This window comes from Dermacentor silvarum, chromosome 7 (genome assembly GCF_013339745.2).
Source record: "Dermacentor silvarum isolate Dsil-2018 chromosome 7, BIME_Dsil_1.4, whole genome shotgun sequence".
NCBI classification, from domain to species: Eukaryota; Metazoa; Arthropoda; class Arachnida; order Ixodida; family Ixodidae; genus Dermacentor; species Dermacentor silvarum.
In genome coordinates this window covers 133,863,318-133,874,085 of record NC_051160.1, presented here as the reverse complement: position 1 = coordinate 133,874,085, position 10,768 = coordinate 133,863,318, and the positions used below count along the sequence as shown (strand labels likewise).

At 44.8% G+C, this 10,768-nt stretch overlaps 1 protein-coding gene across 1 annotated transcript; it reads right to left on the bottom strand.

The window, feature by feature from the left end:
- Positions 1 to 1,512: 1,512 nt before the first annotated feature.
- On the bottom strand, positions 1,513 to 10,460 carry LOC119459750 (uncharacterized). The gene is made up of 4 exons (XM_049670062.1): positions 10,306 to 10,460; positions 8,375 to 8,571; positions 8,105 to 8,186; positions 1,513 to 1,574 (listed from the first exon to the last, which is right to left on the bottom strand). The coding sequence occupies exons 1-4, from the start codon at positions 10,349 to 10,351 to the stop codon at positions 1,528 to 1,530; spliced, it is 372 nt and encodes a 123-aa protein (XP_049526019.1). The 5' UTR covers positions 10,352 to 10,460; the 3' UTR covers positions 1,513 to 1,527.
- Positions 10,461 to 10,768: the final 308 nt, after the last annotated feature.

The following is a 10,768-nucleotide window of genomic DNA, read 5'->3' as shown; positions in this document are numbered from 1 at the left end:
AGCACTACGGTCGAACGTGCCTTGACTGCCAGCGACGAAAAGTGCCACCTGCCTAACCTGCCGGACTATTACATCCCGTTCCAGTGCCGGAAACGCCGTTTGCACAAATTTGGATAGACCTGTGGGCCCATTCCCAATATCTGCCGCCGGAAATAAGTGGATCATAGTTGCGACAGACAGCAGCGGAGGCCGCACAGTTCTTCATTGAAAACGTCGTCCTGAGGCATGGTGCTCCAGCGGTCATCGTAACCGAGAGGGGAACCACGTTCACAGCTAAATTTTTGCGAACTGTACTCACGCTCAGTGGCTCGGCAGACAGAAGGACGACAGCCTATCACCCACAAAGCAGTGGACTTACGGAGCGCCTCAACAAGACTCTCGCTGACATGCTGTGCATGAATGTCGATGTGGAGCAGAAGAACTGGGACCAAATATTTCCCTACATCACGTTTGCTTATAATACGGCTCGGCAAGAAACAACACGTATGACACCATTCGGTCTCCTCGACGGTTGAGAAGTGACTACAATGCTGGATGCCATGCTGCCTCTTGATTCCAGCGATTCCGAGACTGACGCCGCAGATTTTACAGAGCGCGCCGAAGAAGCACGACAGTTCGCACGCGTTCGCATAACTAGCCAGCAAGACCGAGATGCCCGACGTTACAATCAACACCATCAATCTACCAGCCCGGCCAAAGGGTCTGGGTTTGGGCTCCAGTACGCCGCCAGGGCCTCGCGGAGAAAATTCTACGGCGATACTTCGGAGCATACAAGGTTCTACGACGCCTTAGCGACGTCAACTATGAAATTGTTCCTGGCAGCCCATCCTCCTCGAGGCGCCGTCAGAGCCTGCCTGAGAGTGTGCACGCGGTGCGCATGAGACCTTATCTTTCTGAATGACATGGGCACTCTCTGGTTTGCTGATCACCGGGTGCTACCCGCCGAGCATCGGGACGATGCTCTAACTGGAGGGGGGCAGACGCCGTGACGCTATCTGTTCCCAACCACGGTGACGACGAAGACGGCGACCTCGAGCGTGCAAGCGAGGTGCTAGAGAAGAAGAAGCTTGAACTGAGCGCTTGTTCTTATTGTCTCAATGAAATACCGTTCTTCACTCTTGTCTTCAGTGAGCCGTGACAATATGCTATGCATAAACTTCAAATATTGTGCCGACGAAGGGACTGGTGAAAACCGACAGGACAGCACACTGCCCTGGCCGTTTTCACCCGTCCCGTCGTCTGCACTGTTTCATCATTACGTACGTAATCTAGCCCAGCTCGGAATTATTGTCTTAACATAGGTAAAGGGATCTGGGACAAAAAAGACAGAAATTGTTAAATATATGTTTCACAAGGAAGTAGACGGCGTGGAAAGACCGTGCTGCTCAAATTTGGTCATGGGCACATCACAAAAGCAAGCAAACGAAACAAAATATAGAAATTGAACAGAACAAAGATTTATTTGACGACTAATGTATACTATGAATCCATCCATCGACTGCAATTTTTTAGGCATGTCACTCACAGTCACCACTTGTAGCCGCCATACTGGTAGCGTCTCCACCAAGGCTCACCTGAAAATTACAACTTTATTAGGTGAGAAAGAGAGCATGAGCAATAAATGCACAATAAATGTTTGCACATATTGACGTGAGGCAATGAGGTGTTTCTCTGCCTACATGATGGTTATGTGGTATTTTGTAAAGATACAGATCTGTGAAAAGAGCGCCATGGAAAAGGTGAACATTTATTAGTCAATCTACAGAAGAATAACATAGCGTATATGTAACATGGTCGTTAAGAGGCCTCGTAACAGTCTCTGTAAAGTGAATAAAATATATCTGTACTACAATTATGACAATGATAAGTGGTTTCTTCTGTGGACACAAAAATATGTTACGAAGGAATGATGAACAGAAATGTATCATTGGTAATAGTTTGCAGGAAGCGCTATCGCCTCCACAAAAACACTCGAACGCAAGTCCTGGAGGATATTGTTCTGCAACACACTACTCTAGCAACAGAAGCCTCTTGTGCTATGAATTTCTTAAGTTGATAATTTACGATTTAGAAACGGCCGCGTGCAACGATCATTGTCGGATGGAAAAGAATATGCTGTCAGAATGCTAAAAAGTACATTTTCCTTGGAAATTCCTACTTCACACACTTGCGAGACGTGAATGATGGTTGCCATCTGGTCACATCTACGATAGGTTAAAGGTTCGGCACCGGTGAGCAAATAATTGTGTGTACTCTGAGCTTGCCCCACGGTCAGTTGACAGATGACTTCATCTCGTCCTACTTGTGCTATTAATGACCAGTTTCCTCAGTTTGGTTTAACAGCATGCCACCTATTAAATATTTTACACATTACATGTCACATGCCACGACCTGTCACTGCCACGTAGTAAACGCTTTGCAGGAGCCATAAGGCGATTACCAAAAATTTTAGCGCGCAGCTATTAAGCGCCCGTTTCTATGCCGAGAGTCGGCGTGCCTCGATGTCCCTCGTAACCGAGCAAACGAGCACAGCGAAAGATCAAAGGGAACGGGGAACGCAAAGGGAGATGAAAGAAAGCTTCAGGTGGAAAGCGGAGGGGAGACGGTCACCGCATGCGCTGAGTTGCCGCCGCGTCGGCGATTTCATCTGCGCTTCCGAGGGGGGGCGCTGGGTAGCGTGAGTTAGGGAGGGCTACGCTTGTCCGCGGCGTCAGCTGCTGAGGTCAGTCCGCGGTACTAGTGGTACTAGCGTGTGTGACGAGGATCACTGCTCCCGCAAGGGGCGATGGCGAGCGGCGCGCAAGTAAGGCTCGACGTGACGCTCCCTTGGGTTCTGTCGCTGCTGACACTGGTGGCACAATTTCTCCGTGATGAAGGGCCGCTGTCGTCATTGGTGGAACCGTACTTGCGAAGATGAGCATAGCGCCGCGCAAGACGGACTGTGCGCACACGCACCTGTCGCCTTCTCCCGATTAGTAAGGCAGTCATGCCACACTTCGCTCTGTTTGCTATGTGCCGCGCGAGACAGATTGTCCGCACCAGCTACGCTACTCACAGCGTTATCTTCCTTATATAAACCGCGTACCTATATAATGATTACGAAATACTGACACACGAAGTGAAAACTCGTAGAGATGCCCTCAAACTTCGCGAGAACTCTGCCAGAAAGACTGTCTCACTAGACGGTTAAAGTGTACTTTCATGAGATATTTTAAGCGGAATATTGTCGATTCGGCTTCGATGGACTTCGGTTTCTCGGACACGTCATCAGTGCTGAACGCGTTCGGCCAGATCTGGAAAAGACAGCAGCCGTTGCGAGGTTCCCGACACCCACAGACAAAGAGTCAGTGCGACGTTTTTGGGGTTTATGCGCATACTACAGAATATTTGTGGAAAATTTCTCAAAGATTGCAGAGCCCCTTACAATACTAACAAGAGAAGATGTACCTTTCATGTAGAACAACGAACAACAAGACGCCTTTGACGAGTTAAGGCAACGCCTGCAAGCTTCTCCAATCATTGCCCATTTTTATGGGACAGCCGACACTGCACTTCATACCGATGCGAGTAACGTCGGCCTCGTTGCCATATACTAGTGCAGGGGAAGAACGGCCAGGAGAAAGTAATTGCTTATGCCAGCCGTAAGCTCTCGAAAGCAGAGGCAAACTACTCGGCAACTGAGAAAAAGTGGCTTGCAGTCATTTGGGCAATATGTAAATTTCGACCCGACCTCTATGGTCGACCATTCAGAGGAGTCAGTGATAACCATTCGCTTTGCTGGCTAGCGAATCTCAACCATCCATCCGGACGACTAGCAAGATGGAGCCTTAGGCTGCAAGATTACGATATTACTGTCGTATACCGATCCGGGAGGAAACACAGCGATGCCGACTGTTTGTCACGCACACCAGTCGAGACAACTGTGTCAGAGGAAGAGGATTTCCCGTTCATTGGCATTGTTGACGCGCCACAAATTGCTCAAAAACAACGAGATGACCCGGAATTGCTACCACTTGTACAGCGCCTGGAGGGACTCGACGTTCAACTCCCGCGTATTTTCTCTAGAGGGCTATCCTCGTTCTGTCTGCGAGGAAGTGTCCTATACAAGAGAAACTTCGAAAACAGCGTGACAAACTTTTTACTTGTGCCCTCAACTATGCGAGAAGAAATTTTGCACGCATGTCACGATGAACCTTCATCTGGACACATGGGCGTGAGCCGGACATTAACCAGGATTCATCTGAAATACTACTGGCCTAAGTTATTAGCATTCGTGCAGCACTATGTCAACACTTGTCACGAGTGCCAAAGGCGCAAGACTCCATCCGTAAAACCGGCAAGCCTCCTCCAGCCAAGTGAGCCACCAAAAGCCCCATTCGAACAAGTCGGTATGGAATTCCTTGGGCCCTTCCCAACATCATTATTAAGCAAAAAGTAGATAGTTGTATCCACGGACTATCTGACCCGTTACGCAGAAACTGATTCCCTGTACATTGCAGCGGCTGTCGAAGTTGCAAAATTCTTTGTCAACAATATCGTGCTCAGGCATGGCGCTCCCACAGTTGTTATTACCGATCGTGGAAGAGCCGTTACGGCGGACCTAATGAAATGCTTGTTGCAAATGACACATACTGATCACAGGAGAACTATGGCGTACCACCCTCAGACAAGCGGTTTAACTGAACGCCTCAACAGAACACTGGCTGGCATGCTTTCGATGTATGTCGATGTTGAACAGAGGCTGTGAGACGAAATTTTGCCGTACATCACCTTCGCATATAATACAGCCGTTCAAGAAACAACACGAGTTGCCCCGTTTGAACTTCTTTTCGGTCGAGCAGTAACCATCACTTTGGATGCTATGTTGCCGTTAGACGAAGAAAACAATAACTCATCTGACCTAGATTACTTCTTGCAAAGAGCCGAGGAGGCACGACAGATGGCAAAGTACCGAATACGCCGCCAACAACGCATAGACTCCTGCCGGTACAACCAGCGACTTAGTGAGGCACATTATCAGCCCGGTGACAAGGTGTGGGTATGGACCTCAGTGCGATGCCGTGGACTGTCTGAAAAGCTTCTCTGCCGTGCCCTTACGAAATACTTCGTCGTATAAGCGACGTCACTTACGAAGTGAAATCCGCTGGACACGAGAGCTCAAGACGGCGCAACCCTACGGAAGTTGTACATATCGTCCGCATGAAACCCTACCACGAGAGATGATGAAAAAAAAGTGAGAGCTCACAGGAAGCACTAGTTTCTCTCACGCATCGGGCCGATACGTTAAGGAGGGGGATAATGCCGCGACAACTTGGCCACATTCAAGTTGCACGCCCTTCGTATTGTACACTGTGCACGCCGTTCCGTGGTGTTGTTCAGCAACAACAGGCAGCGATCTTCGTGGCACGAGCGCCCGGTTGAACCCGGCTCGCATGCGCCACGCGCACGAGACAGGACTCGTGAAGAAAGAAGACGGTTAGACGCCAGTTTTAGAACGCGACTGCCGTGCATTCTTCACGACCGTAGTGACTTTTAGTCGTGGCCACAGGTTCGCCCTTAATAAATATTGTTGTTTTGTTAACCTGCGTTCCTCAACATTGTTACAATATCTTCTGTGTGGATGCAGCGACCACTCACTCATTTACAAGTAGAGGCTTTGTATACGACTCATTCTGAAACTGATAAGCTATGGCGTCGTAGTCTAAGCGCGAATGTACGAGACATTTGTGCATGTCAATGAGACACTTCCTGTCACGTCCACAGGTTTCGTTCGGCTCAACTCTTCGTATGTTGGTTTTTTACGCATTGTACCTTTAGGTACTTTGCGCATTGAGTGAAGGTTAAATTACAATGAACTACAATGCCTGAAAGGTAGTGCTCGTTGTTCAGTAGTAGGTGCTGTACATGAAGTCCAATAAAGCAGCCCTACCATTCTTGTGGGAATAGCACATTAACTTTTACAGGGGTAAGATTACAAGTGTTTTCCGTTTCCCACATAAATAGGTTTTTCAGGCTAAGCTGGACTTGTTGCTTGTAGAGTGCAACGTTGCAGGACTCGAAGCCGATCTGTACTTCGTCTAGATGCAGTCAGAATGCAAGGTGGCTACTAATACGGATTGACCGAAGACAGTTTATTTTTACCATGAAGGGAGTGTAGTTAAGCACGCCACCCTGGGGTAAGCCAGTTTTCTTAGTAAATAGACGTGACATTGTTCTGACTACGTTTTTGTGGAAAATGAATTTGAACAAATAGATTTATCTAACACTTGGGGGAGGCCGCCAGGGGGCCAGAAGGTGCGGACGTGTGTCGCGTCGGCTCCGTCGAATGTCTGCTTTTGTGGCGGTAGAAGCCAATGGACACCTGATTTGGTGGTGGAATCGTGTTCTCGAAGTTTCGAGGAACCCGTCGATACAAGACTCCAGAATGTGAGTACATGTTTGAGGATTTTATAGTTTGCCTGCGCAGTCCAATTGCCTGCGAAGTTCATGCATATAAGTCTATGGAAGCCGCCGAAAATTGGGTGTGGTTTTCCGCATTCAACAATGTTCTGCGACAAAATTGCGGTGTTGATTCTTGGATAATGTTCATACTTGAAACATTGCGCTTTCAGCTTATCGTCGCGCTCGCCTTTTCAAGATTGCTCCTTTCATAACACAGTCACGAAATCAAAAGCAGAAAGCTGAACGTAGGCCTTGTGGTACAGCAGTGCGTTTCTTTGGGAGGGAGCAATGGCTTCCCCCCAAATATATGCAGTATGCAGTGTGCTTATTGAACTCGATGACATGGTATGATTTTGGCACGGGGTGCATTTTTCTTTTTATCTTGGCTACGCTTAGTGATTGGTTGGCCGTGTTACGTTATTGCTTGCACCAAAGGAACATCAATTATTAGATCTCACGAGGTACTGCGTGATGGGAGAGCGGATCAGCTTCACACTAATACTGCTAATTAGTTTTGTTAGATATATCATCACGCTGTCATTGGCAATAGCCTTCCATATCCCCTCAAGCTCCTTTATAATTGTGTAAGCAGATTGTTTTCAAAATGGTAATGCTGCGGCTACTCGGCATAAGTAATTGTAATACGGCTGAGTGTCTTGTTTAATGAATATATCCTATTAACTAATACCTTATAATTTTGCATATTAGCTACGGAACTCACAACTCCACATCTAAATTTTCTGATGAGATTCATGTGAACTGCAGCACTGTGTAATGATAGTATGTAATCCCAACACAGCACGTTCTGGAGAGATTCTACTTTGGCTCTCACATGTATTGGTTCCCTTTCTCACGTACTGAATACGCTTTGCAAGAAAGCATTCAATGCATTGAAAACATTTTGAATTTCTACAAACACCTTCTAGCAGTAGTTCTTGGAATTTAGTGTGAAAAGTCCGGCTAGCTCTCGAGCCTGTAGGTAATGAAGTATTTCAGAAAGTTTCTTTAAGTTGTCGACTACGCAATGTCTCCAACTTTATTGACATTTCCAATAAGTCAAAAATTATCGCAATCAATAAACATCGCGAAGAAAACCATATCTTATGTCGTAGTCTCCTCTATAACATAAGTAAAATTAATGCATTCCATTGCATGATATTTCTTTCTTTGCCGCTCTCTTCTTCGTGTGCCATTAGGTCGGGCGGGGCATTTACTTTGTTGTCCATTACTTCAGTAAGTATTACGTGTATATTTAACGAAAGACAATGCAATACGTTTTTGTTTATTTATTAATTGTATTCCTTTTCTAGATAATAATATTGTCTCATTTATCTAGTCTACAATGTTTTGGTGCAACTCTTGAAGCATTGCCTACGAAGGAGACATGCTTCGGTCTCGATCGCAGTTGCGCGAAAGAGTTCAATATTTCAGACATGACATTTTGGGTTACTGTAGCAAATTGTAGACAAGTTCCCTGCAGTTGTTTTCATGATATCAAATATGTTACTGGCATTTCCGGCGTATCTTTGGCTGCATCTATATTCTTTCCAGCATTTGACAGTCACTTTCTTACTCATATAATGTCTTTTTTGTCCATATGCGAGATGTAAATTTCTTCATATACGTCAAATGGGAATAAAAAAGAACGCGGGAGCCCACTTACAGAAAGCGCGTGGCGGGCATGGAGCACGAATGCAGTAAATCGTCTTGCAGACACAGTAGCTTCCTATATTACAGCGCATCCTCTGTAACAAATAAGTCACAAATGTAATCCTTAACTACGCGAGTATAGACATACTGGCATTGGCAGCACGCGCAATAACCTAATTCAAACAGTGCATGCACTCGATGCATGTTCAGAATGCATTATAAACTAAGCAGGAGAATCTTCTTTGCTGTGTTTCAGTATACGTAAAAGACTCATATCTCTCACTTTGCAACAGCTCTGGTCAGGGTCTGGCCTTGTGGTCGCTTCCAGTTGGATAGTGTGGGAAGGAGACACAGGATAGTTGCCATAGCCAGGCGTAGACCAACTTTGGGGATAGTAGGGATTCCAGTAGCCGTACACTTGCTGCTGATAGGGACCAATGGGGAAAGACTGGTAGTTTTGGAATGAGTTTGTCAGAGATACTGAAAAAAAATCAGTTTTGTTTTAGATGCGTTATTGTAGCTGCATCAGAGAACTTACATATTCGTCTATAAGGAAGAAGTTCTGACTGCAATAAAAGAAACTGCCAGCCTATCATGCAAAAGGTATAGCTACTTCACTTAGACAATTTCAATGGCTTACATTCCTAGCACTAATGTGTATTGCAATATATTGAACTCATTTAAATTACCTTCGATAGCGTTATCATCCTTAGTAGCGCTTTTTCCAAAATGCGACAATATTCAAGAGAGTAAATGTATTTTCGTTGCCGAAGGAAAGATGCAGCCTATGGACAATTAGTAGAATAATATAAACGTGTATTTGCTGTTCATTAACGCAAATTTACCGTCATTTGCAGTTTCTAGACTGTGCCCGTCCCCTTACAGGCGACATTTTAGCGGACAAGCACATTGTTTCTTAACTCCGGGAATAATTACAAAAGCAATATATCCCGCACTGATAGAACTCTTTCGTTATTGTACATGACAATATTACCTTTTTATTGATTACTCATACCTAATGCTCAGTGAAAATGCTTAACTTCACTACAGCATGAGCTCTTGGCTCACTTTTATAGTCTATAAGTAGTACCAGAGGGTTATTGTTTGACAAACGTTGAGAATAACTAGTCACATATGAATACCGCTAAACGTGTCTCAAGATTTATAAAGCAACGAGAAATTATAGTTTACTTAAAGACTTGCACATGCACCATATAAAAGCGCACAAGTAGGCACATACGCACAGCTTAAAGATAAATAATTTTCGACTGGTTAGTAATGAAATAAATTGTCCTTGTATAATTTATTTGTTGTCGTGAAAGATTTTAGGGCAATAATCTTGGGGCTGGTGCAATTTTTTTATTACTGCAAGCTATCAGTGCTCACAAATTCTCTCCACAGTTGTGTTTCAGAATATTTTGACGACAAATGATTTCTTAAGCAAATGTGCTCGAACACAAATTATTTCTAGAAAATATTTGTGCACTTGCATACGTAACTAGAACGAGTCCCTTCCATGTGAATTTTACGCGTTATAGTCGCCATTAAAAGCTTGCCCCGGAAGGTCTCGACTGTGGAAAAATGTTCTTAGAAGTTTACATCGAGCACCTCACGAAGATATTGATGTCAATAGGGGCACATATCACCGTTTCTGCTTGGCTTTCAGAATTGAGACAACAAGACGGCAATTCTTCGAGAGGACAAAACGTTCCCTTACACATGTCTCCCGCAGAATTTGTAATTGTGAGATGCGCAATCTGACTGAACTAACTATAGGCTATGCGTTTCCCACTTCATTCATCTATCACAAATATGTAAGGGCATTTTTCATGTGAAATCAGAAAGTGGTGATCATATAACATATCGCCCAATGCACCATGACTCATTCCATCAAATCTTGTGAACACTTACATCTGCTTAGCGTTAAACGTAAAAATAATGAAAGCAATGCAAGGACTAGCACAGAATCTCGATAACTCAAGAACGACACCATCCCCACACAGGCTCACCTAATGTTCATGTAAATTCAAAAACGAGCAATCACACCTAGATCAACTAGTGCATCATTTCTGTTTAATCATTCATAACAGTTTACTCCAGAACGAACGCTGGAAACGAAGACTCATCACTTGTTGCGTGCCTCAATTTATGCAAATTACGCCAAAATATTCTAAATTGGCTCTATACCAGAAATGTATTCCAGTTACTACTTACATGCACATAGCAGAAACACAGTTGTGGCCGCTGCTTGGATAATCATCTTCTATCCCGTGTCGCCCCAGGTATGTTCTATTGGAAGCTAGTCTCTACTAGTCTCCACAGCGAGAAGATATACTGACCCACAGATGGCAAATTTATTGCTGAATTTATTTCAAGAATACAATGCTAAACTTCACATTGAATAGAAGGAAAACGCTTGGCGTTTTAGCAGTGAAATGTCTTAAACGCAGGACACCTGCATTGCCAAGGACAAGCTGTCTTAATCGCTGAGGCGGTTTATTGTATTAAAAAGAACTTTCCCGGTGGCGTAGGGAACAGGCGCTCGCATTTGTATCCTTTTCTTTTGCTTCCCCGTCGCCGAAAATTTGTTACAAATGTATCCATTAGGTTTTATTCCGTATGTTACGTAAAATAACCACATATGAGGGTGCTCAAGTACTATCATGTACTTGGTACT